General features: G+C 45.8%; 1 protein-coding gene across 1 annotated transcript in view; it reads right to left on the bottom strand.

Moving 5' to 3' along the window:
• Positions 1-16556, bottom strand: part of LOC138766093 (cytochrome P450 2G1-like) — a 101822-nt gene that overhangs the window by 54951 nt on the left and 30315 nt on the right. Inside the window, exons 2-3 of the mRNA XM_069943432.1 lie at positions 2100-2193; positions 1838-2000 (exon numbers count right to left, since the gene is read on the bottom strand). Of these exons, the coding sequence (XP_069799533.1) occupies positions 1838-2000; positions 2100-2193 (257 nt within the window). The remainder of the gene's footprint in view (positions 1-1837; positions 2001-2099; positions 2194-16556) is intronic.

The following is a 16556-nucleotide window of genomic DNA, read 5'->3' as shown; positions in this document are numbered from 1 at the left end:
AATGTTGACCTCATTTTCCTCATCAATCCCTGTCAGGTGAGTTTAAGAAGAATAAGAAAACTAATCTCATACCTAGACTGGCTAGGGCCAGGCTAAAAGGGCAGACTAGATGGACCAAGTGGTCTTTTTCTACCAACAATCAATGTTTCTCAGTTTATTGACTGTGATATTTGATGGCATGTTAGAAATATGATTAAGTCAAGAAAATTGTGCTTAAAGATTTTTATTGACTAAAATTGCCATAGTAAGACTAACTTATAGTATACAGGTATATACTTATGGTAATAAAAAAAAAGTAATAAGGGTATTTCTGCTTGTAAAAAATGTACAGAGCAATGCCCCAATGTGTTCAATGGGATTTCTGCTCTGTTGTTCACACAGCAGAACTAATGCGTGGGATGTTCCGCTCAGGATCCGCTTTCCGTCCAAAGAATTGACATGTCAATTCTTCTTGGGAATAGGAAATTTCAAGCAGAAAACTTTACTCTTCAATTCCTTTCCTATTCCTTAGTGTGAACATGCCCTAATAATACAACAACAAGGAGTTGTTTGAATTGAATAAAACTTTATATGTTCTCATCATTTGTGGCATAGCCAGGCTGTAGCAATAGAGTGCGGATCTGATGGATCCATATCATACTATATTACCTATTATCGTTGTGATATTAGTTACAGTCTGTTGGGAATTTTGCATGTTTACATGTTATATGCATGCTGTATGTTGCATCACTCCACTAAAGTTGTATCATGGTATATTACAATCTTTATAAGCTATGGATTAGGGATGAGCAAATTTACAATAAAAGGCTATGTTCACACAGCGTATGAGACCGGCTGTTCCGTTACCCCCGCCGGATCACTGAACGGCCGGTCTCTGGCTGGATCATCTCGGCCGGATCTTTCCGGCCGCAGAGCTCCGATGCAGGTTCATCAGCGCGCGCCCGCATCAGAGCTTCCCATAGCGCACAGTGAAGCGAGCAGCCAGAGCTGCTCGCTTCACTGTGTGAACTGACAGGTCTTTCTGGGGCCGGAATTCACTGAAAGCCGGCCGCAGAAAACTGACCTGTCAGTTATTTGCGGGGCCGCACAGATCCCGGCCGGAGCGTATACGATGGGTGTACGCTCCAGCCGGGATCCCATTGCTTAATAGGCTGTGTTCCGCTGCACAAAACTACGGCCGTTGTTGCCATAGGCAACAACGGCCGTAGTTTTACGTAGTGTGAACATAGCCAAAGTGTTGGCTTGTGGACTGTATCCAGCTGTTCCAGGCACCCGGAGTGGAATTAAAAAACAGGCGGTTGAAACGAGCGCCCAGCCTAGCAAAGTGCTACGGTAGTACTGTAATTTCTCTCACTTCTACGGATACATTTGCATTGATTTTCTTTTTATTGTTGATTTGCTTCCTGAAGCAACTTTCTAAACAGTTTTTATTACAAATTTCCTACCATTCAGCTGCTAACCAGTCTGATGCACTTTCTGCTTTCTCGGTGTTAGAGGTGTGTGGTAGAGGGTGAAAAAACAGCTCAGATAATAGTTAAGAAGGAGAAAATCCTTGGAGGACATTATTACAGGAAATACTTATAAAATTGTTTTTTCCCTGTACTTACTATTGCATCAAGGCTTCACTTCCTGGATAAAATGGTGATGTCACGACCCGACTACTAGAGCTGTGTGGGCTGTACTTTGTGTCTGTTCTACAGCGCATTAGCTAGGAAACAATATATGCCTTCTGCAAGTAAGTGTTTGAGGGAGTCTATAATAGTTGTGTATACATTTGTTATGCTAGTATTGTATAAAATCCTTGATTTTAGTGACAATGACTAAATATTTTCCTTACCATGACCCTTGGCAAACCTCTTCAGCACAGGTAAAGGGCATCGTGCCCCAAATTCATCATCATGATCAATAAGTGCCTCCTTCACAGCATCATATCCACAGAGAACAACCACTGTCTGTGGTCCAAAGTAAAGGGTATATACCGATCCATACCGATCCCAAAGCTGAAAAACAAATTACAGAGCAAAGTGCAAATAACAAATGTTACAAAGTTTTTTTTTGTTTTGTTTTTTCTAGTGTAATGAGAAAGAGAAATGACTAACCTTCATGAGAGAATTTACTAGCTCCCCTCTCCTAATGTGGAACAGCGTCCCTATAAGAGGCAGGGGTGTCGGTCCAGGAGGGAGATTACGTCTTCTGTAAAAAGTGACCCACCATGAGTGGAGAAAGATGCAGACAAGGATCAGGATACTTATCCATGTAATATCCATAATCAATTCATAGACTTAAATCCCACAATGATACCAAATAGTTCACTATAGCTATAGCAAGGTATAGCTACAGACAGGGAGGAGACAACTTGGCAACCTTGGGCGAACAGTGGAAAAAAGGGAATTAAAAAAAAAATTGGCCAGCCAGGTGAGAACAAAGTAATCTGTGAATCCTTGCCGCTCCACCGATCACTTTGAAGTGACTATTACAGTTTAGAAGCAGGCAGTTTATTCTCTTTATCTCATCTCATCACTAGTGCATCTTATTCCAATTCACGCAGCAAGAACCAGATTTGGATGGACCGGCAGGGCAAAAGCAAAGTGTTCTCTGTATCCGTGTAGCTCCAGCGACTGTTCTAGAGGGACTTGTACCATTGACTAAAAGGCCCACTCCACTCCACTCCACCCAGTCTGGCAGCCCTAAGGCACCAACATGTACATCCAGCAGGAACAGCAAATTTATAAAGCCTTCATGTTCCCAATTTGACACACATGAGGGAAGATATTTTACAGAATAAATTAGGCTGTACCTGGAGCGACTTCCAGCACATGCCACAAGGGACTTCTGACCTCATGGACTTCTAGGTCAACAAACTCCTCCTTATGGCTAACACCTACAGTATGAGGCTGGGTTCATACTACGTATATTTCAGTCAGTATTGTGGTCCTCATTTTGCAACCAAAACCAGGAGTGGATTAAAAACACAAAAAGGATCTGTTCACACAATGTTGAAATTAAGTGGATGGCCGCCATATAACAGTAAATAACGGCCATTATTTCAATATAACAGCCGTTGTTTTAAAATAACAGCAAATATTTGCCATTAAATGGCGGCCATCCACTCAATTTCAACATTGTGTAAACAGATCCTTTCTGTGTTTTTAATCCACTCCTGGTTTTAGTTGCAATATGAGGACCACAATACTGACTGAAATATATGTAGTGTGAACCCAGCCTCAAGGTGTAAATCATGGCAGAAATCTCTACCTGCTACTGAACAGGTTTCTGTGCAAGCCCTGTGACAGGCACAGAGCAGGTGCCATTCGTCAGGGTAATTGGGAGCAGGGTTTTATTTAAAACTGGTGTACAAGTATAATTTTATAAATGTCCCCCAATGTGTTCAAATCCTAATAAAGTGTTACTTGTTATGGGCATAAACTGTGAGGTAGCTTATGTGCAATGTGCTGTATTCTCTCTCCCACCTCTGGTGGACATATTGTATGCATATGAGAGGTAGGTCTTCACTTATTCTTCTATCCCCAAATCCATAACTCTCTACTCAGGTTTAGTCCTGGCATGACCAAGAAAGGAGAAGGTATAGTAAGAATCTGGCTTTAAAGTCAAAGGATTGGGAAAAATTTTCTGCTTTGTTAGCCTGGTTTTGTTCCATTCCTCCACCCAGAGCTAGAACTTCAAAAAGTGAAGATTATTCCCGAGACAGAGTGTAAACTAGCTACCTAAGTATCTTTCCTGGGACATGCATTGTGGAATCAACACTGCCTTGTGAGAAGCACTAAAACAGCCCAAATACTGATTCCAGGGGACATCTCAAATATTCTTACCAGCCTCCAAGGGGGAGAGAACTGTCTAAAGCCAGAAGGGTTAAGTTGAACAAGTGCACTTCCACAACTACTGGGCTCTAAGTGGGTTTCTGGTTATAGCTAGAGCAGTGTGACTTTCACACCATTAGTTCTACCACCCTACACCCTGCAATAGGGAACTGTAGTCCAAAACCAGCTTCTTCTAAACTGCTACTATGGGTAGCCACATGGACTGAAGGCTGACAGCATATTGTCAAAAGGCTTGGGTTGGTTTACACTCCACCAGGGTTGTGACCAGTTTCCTTTAGGTTTAGATCAACTATTACATTACTTACTATGCATTAGAATATTATGCCAGAGTTGAGGCTCATTTTTGGTGCATAGCGCATAATCTTTAATCATGCCCCCTTTTGAGGAAAAGTCTTCTTAAAACGGGGTCAAAAACTCATAAGATAGGGGAAATATCAGAAGCAACATGAGAAAATATATACTAGATGCTTTGGCACAAACGTCCAGCAGATGTATTAGGTAAATCTACAATAACAGAATTTAAACCTGCCTGGGATAAACCTATACCTATCCTAAGATAATAAGAAGGGAATTACTAATGGGGCACACTAAATGGACCCAGTGGTCTTTTTCTACTGACAATCTTCTGTTTCTATTCTTCTAATAAAGAGGTCTGGATGGAAATCTTTTTCAAAACTTTGCATAATGTTTACTTTGGCTTCAACTTGCTGGCCTCACCCCGCCACTCTGAGCGGATACTCCACTGCCCATAGTGTAGCACACTGGGAACTGACTGGCATGGTATCTGGTCCTGCCCCTACTCCCAAGCCTTTTGACAAGCTTTAACAGCATTTATACTTACCCATTAGAAGATTATGCTCTTGTAGGAGCCTTTGATTCTGCTGTGGCTGAAGCCTTGGGACTAAATTAAGCTCCAGCCTCGGTCCATGTGGTCCTACTAATAGCCAAGCATTTTATCCTGTGAGAATGATTGAGCCTCTCTGCACCTGATGTGCCAGTGGTGGCGGCGGCCATTATTATGTAGTTCTCTGCCATGAGGTTCAATATCCTCTGTTATCTAAAAGTAGTCCACCATAGGTTGCCTGCAACTTTTACCTAAGGTGGGGTAGTGGGTGTTTGTGTGTGTGTGTGTGTGTGTGGGGGGGGGGGGGGGTCAGGTGTGGTAGTGTGTGTGGGGGTAGTGATGATCAAACAGTAAAATGTTTGAGTTTGAGTTGAACCTCGAACAGTAGTGAAGTTCGGTTTAAAGTTTGACTCGAACTCGAACCCCATTAAAGTCAAGGGGAGATGTTCGACTTCATTTTGGCACCTATATGTAGTAGGAGAAACTGTAATTATCATCCTGAAGATTAAACTGGAAACATGGAACAACTTATAGCCTGAAATTTGGCTTTAACCCCTAGATGACCCAGGACGTAGAGTTACGTCGTGGAAGTCTGTCACCAGACGACCCTGGACGTAACTGTACGTCCTGGGTGGTTCTCCGGCTATGAAGAGCGCGCTTCACAGCAGGTGGGGGCCGGCTGCAATCAGCAGCGGGAACTTACCAGTAATGACACGCTACAGCAATCACGCTGCCGCGTGTCATTAACCCCGCGTGTCATTAAACCCCCCGTTTAAGTGTAAGTGACAGGGGGAGTCCCCTGTCACTTACTGATCGGGACCCCCGCAGTGTGACTGCGGGGGTCCCGATCGTTAAAATGGACTGCCGGAGGTCTCTCACCTTTCTCTGTGAAGTCCGATCGGCGATCTGCTGCACTAAGCCTGCACAGGCAGGCTCAATGAGCAGATCGCCGATAACACTGATCAATGCTATGCCTATGCCATAGCAATGGTCAGTGTAGAAATCTAAGTACTGTATGTAAAAGTCCCCCAAAGGGACTTCAAATGTGTAAAAAAAAAAAAAAAGTTAAAAACACTAACACACTACCCCAAAACCCCTCCCCCAAATAAAAGTTGAAATCACCCCCTTTCCCATTATATAAATAAAACATATAAAAATAAATAAATAAACATATAATATACCGTAGCATGCGTAATTGTCCGATCTATTAAACTATAACAAGCGTCATTGCGAACGGTGAATGGCGTAGACGAAAAGAGGGAAAAAAGTGCGCGGATTACCCATTTTATGTTACATTATTTATATAAAAAATTCATAAAAAGTGATCAAAAAGTCAGATCTTCACAAATATGGTGTTAATAAAAACTAGAGATCATGGCGGATATGGGCCCCATACAGCCCCATAGGAGAAAAAATAAAACCGTTATAAGCGTCACAATAGGCCCATTATATTACTAACTAATTGCCAAAAAAAAAAGGATTTAATAAAAAAAATATATATAACATTAGAGAATCTGTGTAACCTGCATATGGTTGTGTTCGGACTGATCTATAGAGTAATAGTATCATGTCGCTTTTACCATATAGTGCATTACGTAGACACAGGAACCCTCCAAACGTTACCATATTGCATTCTTTTTTACGATTTCACCTATTTATATCTTCATAAATATATTTGGGGTTCCGTCATACATGTTATGGTAAAATCAAAGACGCCATTACAAAGTACAACTATTCCTGTAAAAAACAAGCACTTACATGGCTTGTAGATAGAAAACTGAGAGTGCTAGAGTTCTTAGAAGGGGAGGAGGGAAAAACGAAAGCGCAATGATCAAAATTTGCGCGGTCCACTGGGTCATTTTGGGCCTGGTCCTCAAAGGGTTAAGAATGAAAAAGATGGGTGAACAGTGAAATATTCAATAATTCGAATAGAATAGCTCCCGATATTCGTACGAATATCGAATCCCATTATAGTCTATGGGAGAAAATTACTTGGGACCGTGAAATCAATATTCGACCACTAGTACTGTAGGTCACTAAGTACACAATGAAACCTCATTAAATGATGCCACCTAGTGATGAGCAAGTACTAAAATGCTTGGGTGCTCGTTACTCGAACCAAATACCTCCAGATACTCGAGTGCTCGTTTCGAGTAACAAACCCCATTGAAGGCATTTTTTGAGAGGACTCAAGTTCGGTAGAGGGAAGGTCGTGTGAAAACCTGTCAACCTCAGAAATTGATGGAAACACAACGGAAATGGACAGGAAACAGCAGGGGCAGCATGTATGCATGCCTCTGAGGCTGCCTAATGGCACCATTATGCCTAATTCTGTGCAACAGCCTGGTTAAAACAGAGGTAGGCATGGGGACCACCTAAAAACTCAGCCTGACACAGCATGGCAGTGAGAACACAGGGAACCATTAAAACAGAGGTAGCTTATCATGAACCACCCAAATATTCAGCCTGACACAGCATAGCGTCGAGGACAGAGTGAACAAAGTATAAGCGGTAGCCAGTCAGCCTTCCAAAAATTATAACAGACCTAGCATAGCAGTGAGTTCACAGAGAACCATTAAAAATGATTGAATAAGAAAGTGGGCCTCTCCAAAATTAGGCCAAACACTGCATGGCATTGAGCACACAGAGAACTGCTGGGATCAGCAGTAGCCAACATGGAGGCCAGGACGGAGCAACAGTAACCAACATTGAGGCCAGGCAGGAGCAACAGTAAATAACATGGATGCCAGGCAGGATCAGCAGTAGCCCACATGGAGGCAAGGGCAGGCACACCAGTAGTCAGCAGTAGTCAACATTGATGCCAGATAAGGCCCAGCAGTAGCCAACATGGAGGCAAGGGCAGGCACCACAGTAGTCAGCAGTAGTCATCATGGATGCCAGTAAAGGCCCAACAGTAGTCAACATGGATGCCAGTTAAGGCCCAGCAGTAGTCAACATGGATGCCAGTTAAGGCCCAGCAGTAGCCAACATGGAGGCAAAGGCAGGCACACCAGTAGTCTACATGGATGCCAGTTAAGGCCCAGCAACAACGAGGCAACAGCAGGCACACCAGTAGTCCACATGGATGCAAGTTAAGGCCCGGCAACAACGAGGCAAGGGCAGGCACATCAGTAGTCTACATGGATGCAAGTTAAGGCCCAGCAACAACGAGAAAAGGGCAGGCACACCAGTAGTCTACATGGATGCCAGTTAAGGCCCGGCAACAACGAAGCAAGGGAAGGCACACCAGTAGTCTACATGGATGCCAGTTAATGCCCGGCAACAAGAAAGCAAGGGCAGGCACACCAGTAGTCTACATGGATGCCAGTTAAGGCCCAGCAACAACGAGGCAAGGGCAGGAACACCAGTAGTCTACATAGATGCAAGTTAAGGCCCGGCAACAACGAGAAAAGGGCAGGCACACCAGTAGTCTACATGGATGCCATTTAAGGCCCGGCAACAACGAGGCAAGGGCAGGCACACCAGTAGTCTACATGGATGCCAGTTAAGGCCCAGCAACAACGAAGCAAGGGAAGGCACACCAGTAGTCTACATGGATGCCAGTTAATGCCAAGCAACAACGAGGCAAGGGCAGGCACACCAGTAGTCTACATGGATGTCAGTTAATGCCCAGCAACAATGAGGCAAGGGCAGGCACACCAGTAGTCTACATGGATGCCAGTTAAGGCCCAGCAACAACGAGGCAAGGGCAGGCACACCAGTAGTCTACATGGATGCAAGTTAAGGCCCGGCAACAACGAGAAAAGGGCAGGCACACCAGTAGTCTACATGGATGCCAGTTAAGGCCCGGCAACAACGAGGCAAGGGCAGGCACACCAGTAGTCTACATGGATGCCAGTTAAGGCCCAGCAGCAACGAGACAAGGGCAGGCACACCAGTAGTCTACATGGATGTCAGTTAATGCCCAGCAACAATGAGGCAAGGGCAGGCACACCAGTAGTCTACATGGATGCCAGTTAAGGCCCGTCAACAACGAGGCAAGGGCAGGGACAGCAGTAGTCTACATGGATGCCAGTTAAGGCCCAGCAACAGCGAGGCAAGGGCAGGGACAGCAGTAGTCTACATGGATGCAAGTTAAGGCCCGGCAACAACGAGAAAAGGGCAGGCACACCAGTAGTCTACATGGATGCCAGTTAAGGCCCAGCAATAATGATACAAGGGCAGGCACACCAGTAGTCTACATGGATGCCAGTTAATGCCCAGCAACAACGAGGCAAGGGCAGGCACACCAGTAGTCTACATGGATGCCAGTTGAGGCCCGTCAACACTGAGGCAAGGGCAGGCACACCAGTAGTCTACATGGATGCCAGTTAAGGCCCGGCAACATTGAGGCAAGGGCAGGCACACCATTAGTCTACATGGATGCCAGTTGAGGCCCAGCAACAACAAGGCAAGGCAGGCACACCAGTTGTCTACTTGGATGCCATTTAAGGCCCAGCAACAAGAAGGCAAGGGCAGGCACACCAATAGTCTACATGGATGCCAGTTAAGGCCCAGCAACAATGAGGGAAGGGCAGGCACACCAGTAGTCTACATGGATGCCAGTTAAGGCCCAGCAGCAACGAGGCAAGGGCAGGCACACCAGTAGTCTACATGGATGCCAGTCAAGGCCCGGCAACAACGAGGCAAGGGCAGGCACAAATGTAGTCTACATGGATGCCAGTTAAGGCCCAGAAACAACGAGACAAGGGCAGGCACACCAGTAGTCTACATGGATGCCAGTTAAGGCCCGTCAACAACGAGGCAAGGGCAGGCACACCAGTAGTCTACATGGATGCCAGTTAAGGCCCAGCAACAACGAAGCAAGGGAAGGCACACCAGTAGTCTACATGGATGCCAGTTAATGCCCAGCAACAACGAGGCAAGGGCAGGCACACCAGTAGTCTACATGGATGCAAGTTAAGGCCCGGCAACAACGAGAAAAGGGCAGGCACACCAGTAGTCTACATGGATGCCAGTTAAGGCCCGGCAACAACGAGGCAAGGGCAGGCACACATGTAGTCTACGTGAATGCCAGTTAAGGCCCAGCAACAACGAGACAAGGGCAGGCACACCAGTAGTCTACATGGATGCCAGTTAATACCCAGCAACAACAAGGCAAGGGCAGGCACACCAGTAGTCTACATGGATGCCAGTTAAGGCCCGGCAACAACGAGGCCAGGGCAGGCACACCAGTAGTCTACATGGATGCCAGTTAAGGCCCAGCAGCAACGAGACAAGGGCAGGCACACCAGTAGTCTACATGGATGTCAGTTAATGCCCAGCAACAATGAGGCAAGGGCAGGCACACCAGTAGTCTACATGGATGCCAGTTAAGGCCCGTCAACAACGAGGCAAGGGCAGGGACAGCAGTAGTCTACATGGATGCCAGTTAAGGCCCAGCAACAACGAGGCAAGGGCAGGGACAGCAGTAGTCTACATGGATGCAAGTTAAGGCCCGGCAACAACGAGAAAAGGGCAGGCACACCAGTAGTCTACATGGATGCCAGTTAAGGCCCAGCAATAACGAGACAAGGGCAGGCACACCAGTAGTCTACATGGATGCCAGTTAATGCCCAGCAACAACGAGGCAAGGGCAGGCACACCAATAGTCTACATGGATGCCAGTTAAGGCCCAGCAACAATGTGGGAAGGGCAGGCACTCCATTAGTCTACATGGATGCCAGTTGAGGCCCAGCAACAACGAGGCAAGGCAGGCACACCAGTTGTCTACTTGGATGCCATTTAAGGCCCGGCAACAAGAAGGCAAGGGCAGGCACACCAATAGTCTACATGGATGCCAGTTAAGGCCCAGCAACAATGAGGGAAGGGCAGGCACACCAGTAGTCTACATGGATGCCAGTTAAGGCGCAGCAGCAACGAGGCAAGGGCAGGCACACCAGTAGTCTACATGGATGCCAGTCAAGGCCCGGCAACAACGAGGCAAGGGCAGGCACACATGTAGTCTACATGGATGCCAGTTAAGGCCCAGAAACAACGAGACAAGGGCAGGCACACCAGTAGTCTACATGGATGCCAGTTAAGGCCCGTCAACAACGAGGCAAGGGCAGGCACACCAGTAGTCTACATGGATGCCAGTTAAGGCCCAGCAACAACGAAGCAAGGGAAGGCACACCAGTAGTCTACATGGATGCCAGTTAATGCCCAGCAACAATGAGGCAAGGGCAGGCACACCAGTAGTCTACATGGATGCAAATTAAGGCCCGGCAACAACGAGAAAAGGGCAGGCACACCAGTAGTCTACATGGATGCCAGTTAAGGCCCGGCAACAACGAGGCAAGGGCAGGCACACATGTAGTCTACATGAATGCCAGTTAAGGCCCAGCAACAACGAGACAAGGGCAGGCACACCAGTAGTCTACATGGATGCCAGTTGATACCCAGCAACAACGAGGCAAGGGCAGGCACACCAGTAGTCTACATGGATGCAAGTTAAGGCCCGGCAACAACGAGAAAAGGGCAGGCACACCAGTAGTCTACATGGATGCCAGTTAAGGCCCGGCAACAACGAGGCAAGGGCAGGCACACCAGTAGTCTACATGGAGTCCAGTTAAGGCCCAGCAGCAACGAGACAAGGGCAGGCACACCAGTAGTCTACATGGATGTCAGTTAATGCCCAGCAACAATGAGGCAAGGGCAGGCACACCAGTAGTCTACATGGATGCCAGTTAAGGCCCGTCAACAACGAGGCAAGGGCAGGGACAGCAGTAGTCTACATGGATGCCAGTTAAGGCCCAGCAACAACGAGGCAAGGGCAAGGACAGCAGTAGTCTACATGGATGCAAGTTAAGGCCCGGCAACAACGAGAAAAGGGCAGGCACACCAGTAGTCTACATGGATGCCAGTTAAGGCCCGGCAACAACGAGGCAAGGGCAGGCACACATGTAGTCTACATGAATGCCAGTTAAGGCCCAGCAACAACGAGACAAGGGCAGGCACACCAGTAGTCTACATGGATGCCAGTTAATACCCAGCAACAACGAGGCAAGGGCAGGCACACCAGTAGTCTACATGGATGCCAGTTGAGGCCTGTCAACACTGAGGCAAGGGCAGGCACACCAGTAGTCTACATGGATGCCAGTTAAGGCCCAGCAACAATGAGGCAAGGGCAGGCACACCAGTAGTCTACATGGATGCCAGTTGAGGCCCAGCAACAACGAGGCAAGGCAGGCACACCAGTAGTCTACATGGATGCCATTTAAGGCCCGGCAACAAGAAGGCAAGGGCAGGCACACCAGTAGTCTACATGGATGCCAGTTAAGGCCCAGCAACAACGAGACAAGGGCAGGCACACCAGTAGTCTACATGGATGCCAGTTAAGGCCCAGCAACAACAAGGCAAGGGCAGGCACACCAGTAGTCTACATGGATGCCAGTTAAGGCCCAGCAACAACGAGGCAACAGCAGGCACACCAGTAGTCCACATGGATGCAAGTTAAGGCCCGGCAACAACGAGGCAAGGGCAGGCACACCAGTAGTCTACATGGATGCAAGTTAAGGCCCAGCAACAACGAGAAAAGGGCAGGCACACCAGTAGTCTACATGAATGCCAGTTAAGGCCCGGCAACAACGAGGCAAGGCAGGCACACCAGTAGTCTACATGGATGCCAGTTTAGGCCCGGCAACAAGAAAGCAAGGGCAGGCACACCAGTAGTCTACATGGATGCCAGTTAAGGCCCAGCAACAACAAGGCAAGGGCAGGCACATCAGTAGTCTACATGGATGCCAGTTGAGGCCCAGCAACAACGAGGCAAGGCAGGCACACCAGTAGTCTACATGGATGCCATTTAAGGCCCGGCAACAAGAAGGCAAGGGCAGGCACACCAGTAGTCTACATGGATGCCAGTTAAGCCCCAGCAACAACGAGGCAAGGGCAGGCACACCAGTAGTCTACATGGATGCCAGTTAAGACCCAGCAACAACGTGGCAAGGGCAGGCACACCAGTAGTCTACATGGATACCAGTTAAGGCCCAGCAGTAGCTAACAAGTAGCCTTCTAACCCCAGCACCCTTTTGATTTTCAATGTGACTGTAGCAGTTGGGGTAAAATTCCCTGCATAATGTAACTACTCACTTCTACCCCTACCCCCACCCTTTCGATTTTCAATTTGACTGCATTCCCTGCATAATGTGACTCACCACCTCTCCCCCCACCGCTGTTTTGATTTTGAATTTGACTTTGATCCATGGGGATCTGGCAATTGTCTCATGCAAAGGGATCATCACTTGAGGTGTAGTGTACTTAAAATCCCAGCAATACAGTGTAGTACCCACTAGTTTAGGGGGGGCTGTACGGTACAATCTGGTAGTGGCTGGACCTAGACACACGCTGGGATACCCCTTTACAATGAGCAGTTAAGTTTTATGCAGGTGTACTACAAATGCCAGCCATTACAGTGTAGTACACACTAGTTTGGGGGTGCTTGACGGTGCTAGCTGGTATGGGCACCAACTGTACACACTTTCTATCACCCCTATACAATGAGCAGTGAAGTTCTATGCAGGATACACTACAAATCCCAGCAATACAGTGTAGTACACACTAGTTTAGGGGGTGCTATCTGGTATGAGCACCAACTGAACACACTTTCTGTCACCCCTATAGAATGAACAGTGAAGTTCTATGCAGGATGCACTACAAATCCCAGCAATACAGTGTAGTACACACTAGTTTATGGGGTGCTTGACAGTGCTATCTGGTATGGGCACCAACTGTACACACTTTCTGTCACCCCTATAGAATGAACAGTGAAGTTCTATGCAGGATGCACTACAAATCCCAGCAATACAGTGCAGTACACCAGGACCACCAGCCCCAAAATCGAAAAGGAGTACACTGAGCACTTTTTAGGGGTGTGTATGCAACACCTAATGTTCCCTTTCTGCCAGCAGCCGGTCACCACAGTGTGCTGGTTAAATCGCGGTAGCAGCACTGCAACTCCCAGCCAGCAGTCTGTAGTAATAGTTTTAATAAAAGCTGTTAAGCCCTGAAAAGGTCTGTTTGTTTATATTGCTAGTATATACCCTGCCTACTGGAACGCTAAATCCTACACTGACACTATAGTATAGTGGATAGTATAGATATAGGTAGGAAAGTGTGATTGGATTACTTTATATTACAATAGAAGCATACTGGTGTGCATACTTCTTTACCTTTCAAATTGTTTCCCCCCTTTTTTTTTTTTGGATTGGTTTGTTACCTTGTGGTCCACCGGGGATGGGCTGAGAAGGGGAGGGGAGAGATTTGTGCTTTATGGTCAACTATAATACGAAAAAAAAGTCAATCGCACTGCAAGCCTTTAGGCACAATCACTCACTATAGGATCTCCACAGACCCTTGAATTCCAATGCAGCAAAAAAATAGTGAGAGTGAATACGTGTAAAACACAGATGTACCTAAGTATCGTTAGGTTGTAGTCCTCTTTCCGAGCGGCATACCCGTGTAGAAAGGAATCCACCCACCACATGATAGAAATAATACCACTTCTCTATTAGATACATACATGCTTATAGTTATAAACACAATTGTTTATAACTATAAGCATTTATGTATCTAATAGAGAAGTGGTATTATTTCTATCATGTAGATTCTGACTTGTATATATTAGACCCTCCACCCCCTACGTCCTTGCGCATGAGGAAGGAGGAGCCTCATCCTCCGAAACGTCCACAGGACACCAGGTGGACGCTTGGGTGTGTGGATCAGCCGGTGAGCTGAAGTGTGCCAAGTATCTGAAAAATAAAATAAGCATATTGGACTGCAGTTCAAGTGTGTGGATTCCTTTCTACACGGGTATCCCGCTCGGAAAGAGGACTACAACCTAACAATACTCAGGTACATCTGTGTTTAACACGTATTCACTCTCACAATTTTTTTGCTGCATTATGGTCAACTATACCTCGGATGTATTAGTAATGTGGGAACATGCTGCATTCTTTTTTTGGATTCTTCCTCCGGTCGGATAGCTTTTTGACATGGTAATTGAACGGTACATGGTTTGCATAAGTTTTATGTTTAAGGCTGGTAATCATTTTCTGCTTCTTGGGTTTTCTCTTTCCTTACAGTAATTATGATGTTCATTTTTTGACATCCGATCTTACTTGCGTTTATCACATGGAATATTGCAAAATAGTTTAATAAGGATATAAATAAAATTAAAAAAAAAAAAAAAAAGGCCCACTCCACTCCACCCAGTCTAGCAGCCCTAAGGCACCAACATGTACATCCAGCAGGAACAGCAAATTTATAAAGCCTTCATGTTCCCAATTTGACACACATGAGGGAAGATATTGTACAGAATAAATTAGGCTGTACCTGGAGCGACTTCCAGCACATGCCACACTGACTTCTGACCTCATGGACTTCTAGGTAAACAAAACTCCTCTTTATGGTTAACACCTACAGTATCAGGCTAGATTCACACGCTGTAACTGTGCGGCTGTATTTTTTATGCGGCTGTAAATGTGCGGGTGAAACTCCGGCCGTGGGAAAAAATAGACATGCGGCTAAAACATACGGTCATTTACTTGGAAATCTGGTTCAACTAAAAATAACAAATAAAATGTTAAGAAAGTGATGCAAACACCTCTGGATGCATCTGGGAAAGCAGGGAACACAGTTTACATGAATCGCTATTACCGGGGTTTGCGATCCTCTGCACTAATGCCGATGTCTCTCATGGTTAATATATTGAATTATTAAAACACATTTTCTGTCTAATAAAGTCCCTTTTATTGTTCAATAATTAAATGTAAACGATTCCATCATTTTGCAATTAAATATACTGTTAAAATAAATATATATATAAATAAATGTATATTTATATATATATTTATTTTTTGACAGTATATTGAATTGCACAATGATGGATTCGTTAGAATTAAATTATTGAACAAAGAAGCTGTATTTATTTCAACGAAAATGTGTTTTATTAATTAAATATTAATTAGTACAGGAAGCTCCATAAGCCGTTAATTCATATTCCCGGCAATAGAGCATTCTGTACTAATCATCACTTAACTTTAATTAAAACATCAAATGTTTCTTCTAATTATGTTATGACAATAGCATTATTAGAAGAAACATTTAGAATTATATGTGCGCTCAGCTGATTGGCTGTTCGGCTGAGCGCACATATAATTAGCCGGTCCGCAGTACAGTGACTTCATTGTGCTGCGGACCAGCGAAGAGGACACATCGGGGTGAGTATAGAGTTCTCCCCACCCCCTCCCCTGCACGCATAGGGTCCCCCCTATTTTTATAACCAGCCGGGTTAAAAACCAAACGACAGCAGCCTGGTAACACCAGGGTGGGAAGAGCCATTGGTTTAGGCCCTCCCCAGCCTAAACCTTACCAGCCTGCTGCCGCCCGGTCCAGGAGCGCCAATTTTGACACTCCTGGACCACTGGCACCCGGATCTTCCCAGTACCCCTGGTGGCATTGGGTACTGGGGTAATAATAGGGGGTTAGTGTTAGCCATTTTATACCGGCTAACACTAGGCCCCGACTTAGTAATGGATTCCGTCTATTAGACGGCTTCCACTACTAAGTCTATAAAGTAAAGAAATAAAGACAAGACACAAGTTTAAAAATTTTTTTATTCAAATAAAAACACCCCCACACCCCTCATTGACCATTTTATTAAAAAAATTAAAACAACAACCGCTGGTCATCAACGTAGTCCATAGAATCCGACGTAATCCCCAGGATACCGATATCTGAAAAACAAAAAGGGATAAACACACAAAAAACACACAAACAGGAGCACAACACCCATCATTGTGAGCGGTGTTGTGCTCCTTACAGTATGCAGCATCTTTACAGATCGCTGCTTACAGTCTGACCCCCAAGGG

This window comes from Dendropsophus ebraccatus, chromosome 10 (genome assembly GCF_027789765.1).
Source record: "Dendropsophus ebraccatus isolate aDenEbr1 chromosome 10, aDenEbr1.pat, whole genome shotgun sequence".
Taxonomy (NCBI): Eukaryota; Metazoa; Chordata; class Amphibia; order Anura; family Hylidae; genus Dendropsophus; species Dendropsophus ebraccatus.
This window is presented reverse-complemented; position numbering and strand designations above follow the sequence as displayed.